The sequence below is a fragment of the Gadus morhua genome, chromosome 12 (genome assembly GCF_902167405.1).
Source record: "Gadus morhua chromosome 12, gadMor3.0, whole genome shotgun sequence".
Taxonomy (NCBI): Eukaryota; Metazoa; Chordata; class Actinopteri; order Gadiformes; family Gadidae; genus Gadus; species Gadus morhua.
The window spans coordinates 27634144-27650804 of NC_044059.1; the positions used below are offsets into that span (position 1 = coordinate 27634144).

The 16661-nt window shown below is 49.8% G+C and overlaps 1 protein-coding gene across 2 annotated transcripts in view; it reads right to left on the reverse strand.

Moving 5' to 3' along the window:
• Positions 1-16661, reverse strand: part of celf5a (cugbp, Elav-like family member 5a) — a gene marked incomplete in the record, with an annotated part of 114830 nt that overhangs the window by 85237 nt on the left and 12932 nt on the right. For both annotated transcript variants that reach the window (XM_030373164.1, XM_030373163.1), the window contains 1 exon segment: positions 10855-10937. In XM_030373164.1, the coding sequence (XP_030229024.1) occupies positions 10855-10937 (83 nt within the window).

Genomic DNA, 16661 nt, shown 5'->3' on the forward strand with positions numbered 1-16661 from the left:
CGGCCCACGGTCGTGTTTCCCTCCACACCTCCGCCCCGTCCTCACACACACACGCGTACACACACACCGCACACACACACACACACACACACACACACACACACACACACACACACACACACACACACACACACACACACACACACACACACACACACACACACACACACACGCCGTGTGCACGCTCAAAGACCCACTAAGAGAGCCAGAGCGCGCTCTGTCCCCGGCCGTCGGTAACCCCCTCTCCGGTCCCCTCGTCCATCTTGCCCCTCCCTCAGTGGGCCGCGGGGCCGTGGTTCCACCGTCCGGCCCAGCTCGGGGACTCAAAGATGGATTGATGATCGGCGGATCTGGGCCTTGCTCTCCCTTCCCCCCCCCCCCCCCCCCCCCCCCCTCCCCCCTCCCCCCCCCTCCCCCCCACGGCGCTGATGGGTTCTGCCTTCTGGCCTAGAAGGGAGCGGGACTCTTCCGGCTCCGCCCGGCGGGGACAGGTGACTTATCCGCCGTGCCAGGCTGGTACCAGACACCGTGACCCGGGGCGAACCGGCCAGAACCGCACGGACCGTCTGGCCCTGTCTGTGTGTGTGTGTGAATGTGAGGAGGTGTATGTGTGTGTGTTTGTGTGTATCTATGTGCGTGTGTGTGTTAGGAGGCGTGTGTGTGTGTTAGGAGGCGTGTGTGTGTGTTAGGAGGCTGGGGTGTGTTAGGAGGCTGGGGTGTGTTAGGAGGCTGGGGTGTGTTAGGAGGCTGGGGTGTGTGTGTGTGTGTGTGTGTGTGTGTGTGTGTGTGTGTGTGTGTGTGTGTGTGTGTGTGTGTGTGTGTGTGTGTGTGTGTGTGTGTGTGTGTGTGTGTGTGTGTGTCAGTGTGCCTTCCAACACACACACACACACACACACACACACACACACACACACACACACACACACACCCGGCCAGACTGTTCATGAGGTTCACAGATATAGCCCAACGATTCATCTCACAAAAAAAAAAAATCACACACACGCGCAGACATAGAGGGCAGGAACACTTGTCATACACAAGTGATGACACACAAACCATGCACACACACACAAACTACCCCGCTCACACACAGTCCCATCAGTACCATCCCCCACCTGCCCCTCCCAAACACACACTCCCACCATCCCCCAACTACCACACACACACACACACACACACACACACACACACACACAGCTCCCTAACCCAGATCACAGCCATATCACATGACTCAGTCCCAGAGACAAGCAGGCTAGCAATCTCCAGCCACAACTAGAAATAGGTTAACAAGCTAAAAATATCAAAAACATTAATAATTCAGCTTTTTGGCTAACCTGCACCTCGTGAAAAGAAAACAGCACACTTGTGGGCGCGGAGGGGCTTAATGACGGGCTTCTTGCCAAGGTGGGTCTGTTTAGGCGTGCTAGCTGGTTGCTATCAACCCAGCAGGCTAATGCTTGGTGTATTAGGGGGGGGGGGGGGGGGCATCACACTCCCATTAGTTGTAATGTGACAGACGGGGCCAAAATGCGATCTGTAATACCGGGTAAAACTAGCAGGGCCGATAATTAGGCTCAGAAATATACCAGAGTTTCACACCTCGTCATCGCTCAAGGAAGTCCAAGAATAAAAGCAAAAAGCAAAACAGAACAACATAATTAAAAGAAAATATATCCGAGAGGCCTATATGTTTTTAGATGCTGTGTTCGTGAATCAGGTTCACCTCGTTTGCTATTTTTCATTTCATAACTTGTGACTTGCACATTGGCAAATGTAAATATGCAATAAAAATGCAAACAAATATCGATGTCGCAACATTACATTTCATCTCCTCTAAAGACAGGTAGACATCCAGAGGTTTGCTAAATACCCATGGAATACCAATTCCCTTTTTTGGGGATTGCTTGACTAAATCATTCGTGGCTAATCTACTAAATAGAAAAGCTATTGGGACAGATGAGGAGAGCAGCGCCGAGAGAGAAACAGGGAATGAAACGGAGAGAGAAACAGAGGAGGAGGGGAAATGTGTAGCAAAAGGTGCAAAATAAGTAATGTTGTCACACGTTGCTCCTGTGTGTTTTAGTCTATTTCTGGCCTTTTGCTTAAGGGGTGTGTGTGTGTGTGTGTGTGTGTGTGTGTGTGTGTGTGTGTGTGTGTGTGTGTGTGTGTGTGTGTGTGTGTGTGTGTGTGTGTGTGTGTGTGTGTGTGTGTGTGTGCGCACTTTGGGTGTCAGGATTTACATTCCCTGAGGAGAATTCAGGTACAGCAACTCTTTACTGCACATATATTACACTCATGACAATACAACAGTCACACACTCACACACACACACACACACACACCACGACATGCTCACGCACACCCACACACACACACCCAACTAAGCTACTATTTAGAGCTAACATGCTGCCAGAGCCTTGGTGTTTGGGTGGGCTGGTGTAGCACAGTGCTAACTATAATAAGGATGCATCAAAATGACTTTTCCTCAGCATTCACTGTGGTACTTTGCATACCGCTGCTTATGCAAACAGATACTCACATTGACACTGGCAGAGACCCAAACACACACGCACACAAACACAAGCACACACACACACACACACACACACAATGTGTGCGCATTCGCAAACACAGCAGCAGTCCCAGACAGTTATTCCTTTCATGAATCTGCTTCTATTAATCACAGAGTGTTGCTTGGGGTAATAACCTTTGAGCCACGCTGGGCCACGGACATAAAACTATTAGCGACCGCAATCCACAAAGCCCTCTTTATTTTCATGTTAATGCATCGACAGCAACAACAACAGCAACGGCAACGCTTATGATTAAAAAAATATATATATATATATACAAAAAAACACAAGTAAATAACAGAGCCCACAGAGATGGAGCGGGCAGAGAACGGCCGGCCCAATGTCAACCAGGCCGCCCTGCCCAAACGGAGGGAGGGATCAACTGGTGATCAGCGCTGGAGAGGCAAAGCCACCCGGGGGCCACGTTAAAGACACTTAAATATATACACGGCGCGCGCGCTCTCTCTCTCTCTCTCTCTCTCTCTCTCTCTCTCTCTCTCTCTCTCTCTCTCTCTCTCTCTCTCTCTCTCTCTCTCTCTCTCTCTCTCTCTCTCTCTCTCTCTCTCTCTCTCTCTCTCTCTCTCTCTCTCTCTCTCTCTCTCTCTCTCCCCTCTCTCCCCTCTCTCCCCCCTCCCCCTCCCCTCCCCTCCCCCCCCCCCCCAGTGAAAGAGACACAGGTTTCTATCTCTAAGTGTAGAAGCCCAGCGGGTCCGCTTCCATACACACCTCGCCGACCGGCCAGTGGAAACTATTAAAACACAATATTGACATAAAATGTGCCGTTAAAAGAAATCTCAAATTTAACAGCTTTGTGTAAAAAATAATAACAAACATGTGCGTCCTTGTTCAATTTATAGTGAGGGGGGAGAAGGGAGGGGGGGAGAGAGAGGCCTGTACGCTAACGAAGGGGCGGACCTTGGTATTATTCTCCCACAGAGCTCTACCTGCCCCGACGTGCGATGCTACCTAGGAGCTAAATGCTAACGCAACCCCCAGCTGCTCTTCTCTATAGCTACGAAGCTACTCCCCCCACACACACACACACACACACACACACACTCACACACATACCCTTCCATCGCAGATTGGGTTCATACTGATCGGCCCACGCCTCCCCAGTCCTAAAGCCCTTTCCCAATCAAATACACCCGCAACCACACACACACACACACACACACACACACACACACACACACACACACACACACACACACACACACACACACACACACACACACACACACACACACACACACACACACACACACACACACACACACACCAGAACCACACACACACACACATACCCACCCACACCGGGACTCACACGTACACATCCACACCTGGACACACACATACACACACACACACACACACACATTCCTTCACAGACATGTACGTGTGCGCAACAAAAAAGAATCCCACCTTTGAATAATTCAACTTATGTGGTCGGCGGCTATGCACACACGGGCAGGCCGGTGGTCTGATGAGCAGGTGAGCGGCCCGCTATGCATGTGTCAGTGTGTGCCCTTGCATTTATGCATGTGTGAGCGCGCTGCGCGGGCCGTGATGAGCGCTGCACTGTGCTTGAGCAGCAGGGCTTTATGGCTCGCCAGCCTTGCTTCCACAGCACAAGGTCGGTCTTACTACCCCCCCCCCCCCGGCACCGCGGGTCTGGGAAGACGCTCCGGAACACGTACCGAGAAGAAGAATACCGGAGAGAACCAGGGCGATGCAGAAACACACACAGAGCAGATAATACGCTCCAAAACAAATACCAATCTGGCGAGAATGCTAAGCAGCAAACTATTTCCACGCAGGTATTTGGGTGATGGAGAGCGCACAGCTAAGCTATAGATATGGGGAATAAACATAGAGGGAAAGGTAGGTAGGTAGGGGAGAGAGAGAGAGAGAGAGAGAGAGAGAGAGAGAGAGAGAGAGAGAGAGAGAGAGAGAGAGAGAGAGAGAGAGAGAGAGAGAGAGAGAGAGAGAGAGAGAGAGAGAGAGAGAGAGAGAGAGAGAGAGAGAGAGAGAATCTTCTTAAGAGTGTTGACATTGCCAGAGCCCACGCGCGTGTGTGTACATATGAGCACTTGTTTGTGTGTGCATGTGCGCAAGTGTGTTTGCTTGCGTACGAGTGTGTGAGCATAATCTCCCGGCTTTTATTGGGGTTTTAATGCGGATGCCATTTCCATAAACCTGCCTCCTGAATCACTGCCAGTCCCTCGCACTCACCCCCGGGTCGCGGCGCGTTAATGCTAAACAGCGAGAGCCCGCTGAGCACACGCACGGACCGCCGCCTCCCCGGGCCGGCAGAGCGCCAAGCCACGACGGCGCCACCAGAGGAAGGGAGCGCACGCAATGAAGGAAGGGACGCGGCGGAAGAAACGTACGCAATCAGGATTATTCCTTTGTTGTGGTGGGTGGATATGGTGTGTGTCTGTGTGTCTGTGTGTCTGTGTCTGTGTCTGTGTCTGTGTCTGTGTGTGTGTCTGTGTGTGTGTGTGTGAGGGCATAGACCTGCTTTAGCGTTGCAACACACGATTAGATTAGCAGACATGCAGAAAGTTGCACACGAATCAGCTAAACAAACATATCCACACACACACACACACACGCGCACACGCACACGCACACGCACACGCTTGAATACGGCGCGTCTACCAACGAGGTATTATGCAACGTGTTAAAGTATAAGTGGTGTACGGCCATCGATAGCACATAATCAGGGCCTTCCCATGATGCACTCCTGCGGCGACGGCGTGGGCGAGCGGCTGTGATGGTGACAGGCCGCCGTGCACGCCGTGCACGCTGTGCACCGCACTCTCCTAACACCTCCACTCCTCGCTCTCTGTACACACAGAAGGCCACATACTATGCCAGGTCTGTGTGGTGAACCACCCACCAGCTTTAGACGCGACACACACACAGACACACACACACACACACACACACACACACACGCACACGCACACACATACTGGTCATCTGTTGAGTTTGGTAGCATTGGTTTGTGACCGTGCCTGATGTCATTGGCTCACACTCAGGAAGCTGAGTGCACGTGTCTGCACCATGTAGATGCTGTCTATAAGCCGTCTAAAGAGAATAAATCGTTGATACGTTGTCTGTTCACAGTCTATATGACATCTAAATTGTGTTACTGCTACATATAAATATGTTATACTGCCTGGATATTGTCTGTATATCGTCAAAATACCGTTGATATAGTGTCTAAATCCCTTCTACATGCCATCTATACACTATCTACAAACTCATGTGAAGTTGGACACGAATGCATTTGAGAATCACGGAAACACAACGCTAATATGTTAATTGTTCGCGCCGTTGGGTCGACGATGACGATGAAGCCTATGTATTATTTTGAACGGTAAATGCTTCACTTTGACCATCAATCCGGGATCGTTGTGCCTATTGCATTAGGTTACCATGGAGCCACCCATTCACCCCTATCAATTAAATACATCCTTACTTACAGTGAGCCTACAAATTATCGTACAATTGTCTGAACTGGCTTTAATGTGGATGATTCTATATGTGGAGTGTGTGTGTGTGGAGTGTGAGTGTGAGTGGAGTGTGAGTGTGTGTGTGCGTGTGCGTGTGTGCCTGCTTGCATATGCATGTGTACGTGCATATGTGTGTAGACGGATAGTGAACGTGGCGATGCGTCTTCATAATGCAGGCCTTGATTATTCATCACAGGAGAATGCGCTCTTTCTTTGCGGGCCCTGCCGTTGATTAAGTTGACCCCGGGCAGGCAGCACTGTCACGGGGGTTTAAAGACTGAGGTTCACCCCCTGATGGATGGGCTCGCCGCTCGCTGGGCCTGCTACGCGGATAACCGGGATGAACACTAACGCAAGGGTACTAATGATCCACACGTGTGTGTGTGTGTGTGTGTGTGTGTGTGTGTGTGTGTGTGTGTGTGTGTGTGTGTGTGTGTGTGTGTGTGTGTGTGTGTGTGTGTGTGTGTGTGTGTGTGTGGGAATGTGTGTGTGTGGGCTTTTCGGGGGGGGGGGGGGGGGGGGTCTACATGAACAAAGGCATCCAGGCAAATCCATGTGCACCAGCTTGTGCGTGTGTGTTTTTGTGTGTTTTTGTGCGTGCGCACTGACTCATTTAGGAAACACAGAAGAGGCTCAGCTGCAGTCAAATGTCTCTGCTCACCAGTCGCTCCACGGAAAGCCGCCACGCTCACACATTTAAACAGTTCAGATATGGATTAGCCAGCAGATTGATCAGATGACAGCCACAGGGGAACGGTGATGGAGGATTTAATGACGAAACGCAGACGTTAATAACTTATAACTCGTCCCTGGGGAATCCTAGTTTACATTAATTACACTGTAGCCCCTGGCAAACTGCATATCAAGCAGGATTTTGCAAACAAACAAGCAGGATATCTCCTTACCGGGGAGCAACCGGGGCCGAGTGGAGAAGGAGGAGTGACAGCGATTTAGAGGGGATGAGGGGGGAGGAGGGGGAAGGAGGGGGGAGGAGGGGGAGGCAGTCCAAGAGATCGGCTTTCAGGCCTGAGGTGTGCATGCCCACACGCACACACACACACACACACACACACACACGCACCCACGCTGGCACATACACACTGGTACACACACACAAACACACAAACAGACAAGTACACACACGCACACAGACATACACAAACACGCACACACATGGATGCTGAAACACACACACACACACACACACACACACGCATACACGCACACACAAACATTCAGACACATACACAAACCCATGTTGACACACACACACACACACACACACACACACACACACACGTACAAGCGCTCGCACATTCGCACACACATACGCGTTGGCACACATTCACATACACACACACACACACACACACGTTGGCACATATACTGGCACAAACATCCACACTATATGGTACAGTATTTGTCTCAACCTGGACGACAGAATTGTATTACTGCGTGTAAATTACTTATTTCTGTTTGTTCTTTGGGGTTAAAGGAGTTCAACATCCGATTGGTCTGCTAAATTGATTTGTCATACAGCGTACAGTATGTGGTCCTATATGGTCTGTATGTATGCATCATCTTTGTAAATAGTTATTATAGTACAAAGATGCACAAAGAATAAATAACAGTGCGTGTGTGTGTGTGTGTCGTAATCATGTGTGGCGATGCATATGCATGTGTTTGTGCATTGATGCGTGTGTGCATGTACGTCTATGTGCCGACGGGCGTGCGTGCGTGCGTGCGTGCGTGCGTGTGTCCCTGTATGCACACGTGCACATGTCGTACAGCGTGTTTATCTTCACGAGTGTACTCTAGGCGGAGCCGGGGGGGGGGGGGGGGGGGGGGGAGGTTGGGAGAGCAGCCTCCCCCCCCCCTCCCGTCACCGTCTGCCCGTGACATCGCCATGACGCCATCGCTCACAGGAGCAACCGAGGGAGGGGGGGGGGATGTGTGAGATAGGGGCGGGAGGGGGGGACAGGGGGGGGTTGGTGTGGGGAGAGAAAGGGAAAGTGCTTGCGGGGAGGCTAGAGTTTGATCCAAGAAATACAAGAAAACTGTAACAATTTCATCACTCGGTGAGTGAGGGGCACACACACACACACACACACACAGACACACACAAGCACGTGGGGTGATATGACAAGCACGGGGGGCACCAATAAACCCAAGCATGTGAAATATCCAACACTTCAATGAAACGGGGTTGTGATCCAAACGAACAAAAGAAAAAACAATCCGAGATGTCAACTCGTAGGAAACGAGGCACAAACGTGCGTCGCCGCATTTGTGACAAACCAAACAAAAACGGCCGCATGGCTCATTGTGTGCTACGCTCCAGGGAGACATGGGAGGGTTTGAGGGGGTGTCACGGGGGTCCCAGCCCGGATGGCGAGGAGAGGGCCACACCCGGTGGACAGCGGGAGGAGCAGGAGGGGTACTAGGTCTTGTTAGGGCCAGACTCTTTGCCCCCTCATTTATGCATTTAGCCACATCTACCGGCCAATCCCAGCGGTGGGTCGGCCCCTACGGATGCCCTCTGAGACTGGCCCGAGGGGGCACAATTAATGACCCGGGCTGGAACACAGACGGGCGGTCGAGACCGAGAGACACTCGGGAGAATGAGAATGAGAGAGAGAGAGAGAGAGAGAGAGAGAGAGAGAGAGAGAGAGAGAGAGAGAGAGAGAGAGAGAGAGAGAGAGAGAGAGAGAGAGAGAGAGAGAGAGAGAGAGAGAGAGAGAGAGAGAGAGAGAGAGAAAGAGAGAGAGAGATGTGGCACAGGAGAGAGGGGGACGAGGAGGGGAGAGATGGATAGGGAGGAGAGAGAGATGGAAAGGGATGAGAGAGGAGGGAGGGATATAGGGAGGAGGGGAGGCGATAGAGAGAGAGAGGAGGGAGGAGGAGAGGGAGGAAGTGAGAGAGCTAGGAAGCAACAATGAGAATGGAATGAAATGGGAAGAAAAGTGAGAGTGGGCGCCAGGAAGGAGGGAATCCTTCTTTTAGCGCTTGGCCAAAGACTGTTATAGACGTCCATGAATACATCCTCTGGCACTTCCTCCAAGAACAGCTTTCTTCTCCCATCTTGTTATTAAATGCTTTGCGATGGAGGAGACTCCCTCTAGCCTTTACTTGGCAAATTAAAAGAGTTTGGAGAAAAAATTATAATAATCCATGTTTAAAGTTCTACCTCGATTTGTATGAATTTTCCATGTGAAACATGGTTTGTTATACCAATTTGTAACATGTCGAATGGGGGAGACGAGAGAGGTTGGCTCTGCCTGATGAGCCTGATTCACAGAGTGGCCATCTTTGTTCGGAGTGCTGGCTAGGGGATGGAACTGAACTGCACATTTTGTTCAACCACCAAACTGGCGTTAGTATGGAACCAGGATGCGTATGATCATAATTCTGTAATGTGGATTTTGTTAAAATTTTAAACTGGACATAACGCCTTTGTCAAAATGTGATAAAAAAAAAAAAACCTCTTTAATAGGAATAGATTTCACACACAGACCCGCCTGTCAAACAGCAAAACACACGATAATTAACCATGTTTGAACTTGGAATATGTTTTACAAACGATGAGCAGCTATTATCCGTTGCATTAAAAGGAAACCCGAGGGATGTGTGAATCGAAAGGAAATGTTAGAGTCTCTGTTCGCTAATGAGACCTGTCCTATTTTGTATTTTCAGCCCTGCCTGCCTCTGTAGTTGTAAGGCAGTGGGACCCCACAATGATTTCCTTTGTATTATTATTGTCTGTGTGCGTGCAGGATTCATATATGCGTGTATGAGGGGAAGTGGAAGAGACCATGAATTGTATTTGCTTCTATCTGATGTGTTATATAACAGCGTTTTATTACAGGGTTGCTGGATATTCTTTTGCCTTTTAATTATTTACTACTTTAAATTTCTTTCAGCTTGACAGCATTAAATTCTGTTACCCCTATTGTTAAGACTCAATTTTACGTTTAAATGTTACACTTCTATTTTTGGATCAAATGCAACCGTTTTGAATCAACCCCATTATCTCAAAAAAAGATCAGATATCACATTCATATATTCACGCCGTTGTTTTGGACTGCTGTTTTTTCCCATCCCGCTGTGACATTCCCACTAAACCTCCCATCCAAGCCACTTTTTCCGGAGGAGGGGGGGGGGGGGGGGGGGTAAACACAGTGACATTTGATGTTGTTGCCCGTAACGCAGGGCAAGGCCACAGAGTCACCGGATCAATGCTGCCGGTATTCCCTGGTGTGGACGGTCTCATGAAAAAGTTGAAAAGCAGGCTCTTCAAACGACCCGGCGGTATTGATTGGGCTCGCTCTGCAACGGGGCTCTCATCTCGGTGTGAGCAGGAGAGAGGCCTGCTGGTGGGGAGCAGGGCCGCATACGGCACGGTCGACTGATACAGGGGATGGAGGGAGGCGAAGGCATATGGAGAGACGCATCGCTAGCACAGACAGACAGAAAGACAGAGAGCGCCAGAGAGAGAGAGAGACAGAGACAGAGAGAGACAGAGAGCGCCAGAGAGAGAGAGACAGAGAGACAGAGAGACAGAGAGACAGAGACAGAGACAGAGAGAGAGACAGAGACAGAGACAGAGCGCCAGAGCGAGAGAGAGAAACAGAGCGAAAGAGAGCGAAACAGAGCGAGAGAGTCAGAGGGAGAGACAGTGCGAGAGCCAGAGCGAGAGAGAGAGACATCAAGAGACAGAGAGCGAGCGACACCGAAAAGGCACAAAGATAGAGACTCACCCCTGGCAGTGTTTTCTGTTCGTGGAGGGCGTTCTGAGCTTTGATGGCCGACTCTCGGGCGCAGTAGGTGAGGAACGCACAACCTGCAAGAGGAGGAAGCAACCGGGGAAGGACTCATTAAACCTACGGCCTCACAAACACACACAGGAGGCAGCGCGCTGAAACACAACACAACACAAATGTTGTGTCCTGCACACAGAGAGAAACAACAGAGGCTTTACCGGGGGAGGGAATAAACACAAGCAGGGAACAAAGAGTCCTGGAATGAAGCGCGAGGCAGGCTCGCCTCTTTAAGATCAGTCACCGAAATAGTGTGTTCCCGTGTTTGGTTATGAAGCGGCGGCAGGACAAACGACCGCGATGACAAGCGCCCGGCGCTCGTTATTAGCGGTGGGTCGACCGCGGCGGCGGCGCGGCCCAGCGGCGCTCACTCAGACCCCATTAGCCCGGGCGGCCCGTCTGTCAGGAACAACGGCGAGAAACCACGGCGACGGGAGGGAAGCGACTCACTCAAAATATGGATGTAGGCTAACGGCGTCCGACAGGCAGACGACGCGCCAGCCCGACGCACGGCCACCGGTGTGGCGGGGGGGGGGGGGGGGGGGGGGGGTGATAAAATAACAGCGGTGGGAGGGGGAGGCAGAGGAGGATAAAAGGAATGAGGACGAAGGGACGAGAAGAGGAAGGACGAGGATAAAACAAGAACTGAATGCATGATGACGTATAATAGAAGAATAACGAAGGGAAAGGCGACTGGTGTTGTTAACTTTAAAATGGGGCGAATAACAAGAAACCGAGAAACAGCCAAAAACAAATCCAATAAAAACGGTCGCTTCTTAAGAGAAAAGCCGAGGGAAGGACATGAGGAGAGAGCAGGAGGAGGCCAGAGGCTCTGCCTGATCCCCGCTGTCAGCAAGGGTCAGCCTCTCCTTGTCCAACACTCCCAGTTAGCCGGCCAGCATCACCAGTCTGACCTGTGGCAGCACCAGTAGAGACAAAGGAACGGGCTAATCAGGAGCATAAGGAGGAATGGGAACAGCGAGATGGTGGGAGGAAGGGAGGAAGGGAGAGAGAGGGGGAGAAAGGACGGAAGGGAGGGAGGGAGGGAGGGAGGGAAGGAAGGAAGGAAGGAAGGAAGGGAGGGAGGGAGGGAGGGAGGGAGGGAGGGATCGAGGATTCCAAGCAGAGAGAGGATACATTGTCTAACCAATATCCGTCCAATAAAACATTGGTACACGTCCTCACACCCCAGGAAAAACACACACACCAAACAGGAATCCACCGACACACTCCCTCGCGTGAATACTTTATTATGATGTACTGAATTAATTTCCCTCCCATGCGGAAATTACAAGATGAGTTAACGATAGAGGAAGAGAAGAGGGAAAATGAAAACACAAAATAAATGAAGGTACACCAAAGGAAAAATAGAAATTAGAAAATAAACTGAGGGCAAAACAAAGTGAGGAGTTTGGAGGCATCCCCCCCCCCCCTCCCCACAGAGTGTCTGCATAAATAGATTTGCTTGTGCTCTATTAATGAGGTTCCTATGGGTTCCCCCTCAGTATCACATCGCTGCCACTCCGAAAATGGTTTATTAGAAGCCAGTGCATTTCGGATCCTATTTCAACCCGCCAAATGCATTCGGTGGGTGGTGATGAATTAGACGTCTTTAAGCCGATAATATTCAAATTCATTCCATCTGCTGCATATCAGATCACTCTTACCCTCCCATAAATTCTCTATCTGCGGCCTGTCCTCGGGACATTAAACATCCCTGCTTCCTCGGTTTCCTTAAAGTGCTTGTATCTCGAAAAGGTACACATGCGTTATGGGGCAGACTGTGTGTGTGTGTGTGTGTGTGTGTGCGCCTGCGTGCACACACACGCACACTTAGTTTTTATGTATTACATGCGTTTCTTTCTAATCCAACGGAAGTGCGGTTTTAATGGAGTCTATTGACTGCCGTGTGCCTTTGAGCAGGTCCAGGTCGTGGGCCCGCCACCCCTAAAGGAGCGCTCCTGAAACAGAGGAGTCGGGCTTCCATCAGTAACTCATTGATTCATTGATTGACCCGTAACCTGTGCTGTAGCCACTGGTTCCTGCAGCCAGTCCTGCTGCTGCGCGCGTGCGTGCGTGCATGTGTGTGTTCGTGTGCGCTCATGAGCCCATTCCGGTGTGTGATCCGTCCCCTTCATGCGCGCAACAAATGGATTGCTAGGTAAACCCCTGACTGCTTGAGCATGAAAATAAACTTGGATAGGAGCTTTTCCATTGAAAACGTTGCATGGGAAGATTGAATACTTAAAAGGAAAGATGGAATAGTTCTGTAGTGAAGGCTATTAAGACATGATGACTGTGTGTGTGTGTGTGTATGTGTATGTGTATGTGTGTGCGCGCGCGCGTGCATATTCACACAATGCTACCTGTCCATCTACCACCTCCAACGCGTTCGGTTCAATTCCCCCAGCGTTCCCAAACAAATCATCCGGTGCATGCGGCCGCACAAAAGGAAAGCCACTCAGCAGCCACTCCGAACACCGTTCTGAAGCCGTCCTGGGGGTCGCAACCTTTCCGCCGGCCAGCTCTATGATTAGTGTCATGGTGCTGCCTTCTTCACCCCCCCCAGCCCTCCCCGTTGTCCCAGGGCCCCTAACTTAATGATTTCCAATCGCCACCGAGCCTATCACTCAATCACTCCCTGCGTTCCTCTCCCTCCCTCCCTCCCTCCCTCCCTCCCTCGCTCTCCATCAGCTGGAGGAAGACGTTAATTAGACGCTGTGAGTTTCGCCGCGGCGGTTTCTGTTTGTTTCGTGGCGTGTCGAGGGGCAAGTGGGTGACTAGCCGCTACGTTGGCGGCTGCTTTGTTGTTTTAGTCGCCGTCTCTCGGTTTGTTGATCCTCCCCGACGAGCGCGTGCCCTTTCCCCGAATGGGAAGTCAACTCATGCAGCATTATAATCCCAGACACAATTTTTGGGGGGTTTTGCGTAAAGTGCAACGCACAGCGAACAGACACTGAACCGATAGCAACCGAAGCCCCGGCAAACAAAGTTAAAAACATAAACTTCATTTAAATGCGATTCTGTGTTCTTTAATGTATGGCTTAATAAGAATTTCCAGGCCACGGGCAGCGCGGCTCTAACTATTTCATAATTGGAATCCAAACGCACGCAAATTGCTAGCGCTGCAATGCATACCAAGTGCAAGAGAGCACGGGAGGGAGAGGATGATGAAACTGTTTGAAAAACAACACAAGAGAGTGTAACGGGATAGCTCGCTGACACAGCGCTGGGGAAAGCCTCGGTGGCACGCACACACGTGTTTGTGTGCGTGTGCGTGCGTGGACGATCCCGCTGCATCATCTGATAAGCAATCTAAAACAACCTTATCACACGCACTGATTTCATTTCAGCGTTAAGGAAGCTTCTCTTCGCTCGTCCATTGCGCTCTCTTCCTCTCTCTACCTCGTCCTCTCTCTCTCTCTCTCACACACCTTTCTATCACTCTCTCTGGATCTCTCCCCCTGTCCTACTTTCCTCCTCTGATCTCCTCCAGTGCCCCCCCCCCCCCCGTTCCACCTCCCCTCGTAGCCCCTCCTCCTCTTCTACACCCTCCTAAATGTAAATCTGTGTCTGCGTATTTTGTGTCTACTTCTCCATGTTTGAGTGTTCACTAGACTAGTGCATATTCAAAAACAGCGTTTAGCCGTGTGTGTGTGTGTGTGTGTGTGTGTGTGTGTGTGTGTGTGTGTGTGTGTGTGTGTGTGTGTGTGTGTGTGTGTGTGTGTGTGTGTGTTCGTCATGTGTAAGGTATGTATTGTGTGAGTCCTTTATCCTATTCCATGAGAATGGAATTATATTCATCATGCCTTTTACGTTCACTTAACCACGTTCTACTCACGCTCTATATGATAAGGACGAATCATATTATATAATTCCATCACGCAGGGAAAACTTTCACGAGATTTACAGAGAATTTGGATAATGAAAATAAGCTGGCATAGTCTTTTCTATCAAGGGTAATAAATACACTCTGACAATCTAGTTGCATACACTGAAACCACCCGTCAGCATGCCCGATACATTTCCCCCGTTGTGATGAAATGCAACTTGGATGTTGCCCAGCCCTACATATTATATAGGCCTGCTGTATACATTGACTTTGAAGTTCATATTTGGCCCGTTTAATTTCACAGTAAATCTGACCTTTTAGGAGACAGCAATATTTTTTTTACTTGCTATTTACTTGGGCCTAGGAGCTTCCAATTAGGTAGCTAGCACCACACACTGGCTGCCGTGAGCAAATGGTAGCTTTCTGAGGCTAGACCATGGAACACATGAAATGTGTGAGTAGCTACAGACACAAGTGTTTCCTCTACATGCACACAGTAGTGTCACAGCGCCGCTCAGGAACACCAGAGCCACTGCAATCTAATCTCTAAAAAAACATCTACAATCTAAAAATACATATGCATCATAGGCTTCCCCTACAGCCCCCCCTCCATCATTACCATGACAATAATTATTTTAATGTCACATGAAAAATATTGTAGAAAATACTGACAGCAAAATAGGGTTCAGCTAATAGGTGACTAGAGGAGCATGTTAATACTGTAGTAATAGCTCATGAATTGCCTGTAGGAATGATAGGAAGCATTAAGAGAAACAGTAACTCAAGTGACTTCATATTGGAGAGCAGCCTATAAATCTGATTGTGCAGAACAGAGAAAAAGAAAAAGTAATAGGAATTCAAGATGGTGGGATGGCTCCAAATTGTGGCCTGAGATCTGTTTTTTGCACCGACATTAATGCAATAAAAGATTGTGGGCGTAGTCGGCTTGCATTCTATTTGTTGTGTTATGGTGTTATTATTACAATTTCGGCCTGAATGCATGCACCAGAGACCTCCTGTAATCACTGACCACACCAACACTCACCACAGCAACTCCCCTCTGCACTGGCACACGTCAGCACCGTGCACGCGCACGTCAGCACCGTGCACACATTCCAAAGCGCTCACGCGCACACACACACACACACACAGCTCTCGGAAATGATCACATGCGAAACACTGGACACAGCTTTTAAAGAAACCCTTTTTGCTCTTTTGGTCTCTCCACAAAAAGCACTGCCTCCAAGAACTGCTCCCAAAGAATCGGACGTCAAAGGGTTCTCTACTCCAGACTCAAAAGTGAATACAATTATGATCCCCCGTCTCAGGCTGCTCACGCAGCGTGGACCCAGTGTTCTGGAGCAAAAGCCTTTTTTTTACCCCAATGATCAATTCCTTCCGAGACTACGGAGAGAACGACACGTTCGTTAAAATCGTGCCTTTTTAAAAATGCGGAGCGACGCCAGCTCAGTGCTCTTTCCATTTTAGGGCGAGCTGTTTCGCTTAATAACTTCAGCTTCTGCTGATTCTTATGTATTTTCCCATCAGGCTCCGTCAGATTCAGATTGATTTGAAAACACAAATCCTTTTGGTTATGGCATCACCGAGTCGGAGTCAGCAGGCATCACGTTCCAACCACATAAATAATATTGTTGACAACCTCTAAATATTGCTGCTGTTCCTAATTCAGAATCACAAAGGATCAATACCCACATCCCTCTCTGATGCTCCCTACTACACTAACAATTTACTTAATTTAACAGACGCTCGCCAGTTTCAGCACACATGTTTAGGGGGTCGAGTCCTGTGAAGGTTGAGAACCCGGCCTGCGATAAAATATCTGTACTCCTTCTACATTAAATCCATCCCTAATATCCCCGTCTCCCTTGGAGACGCGTCATTCCACAGAAGCAAG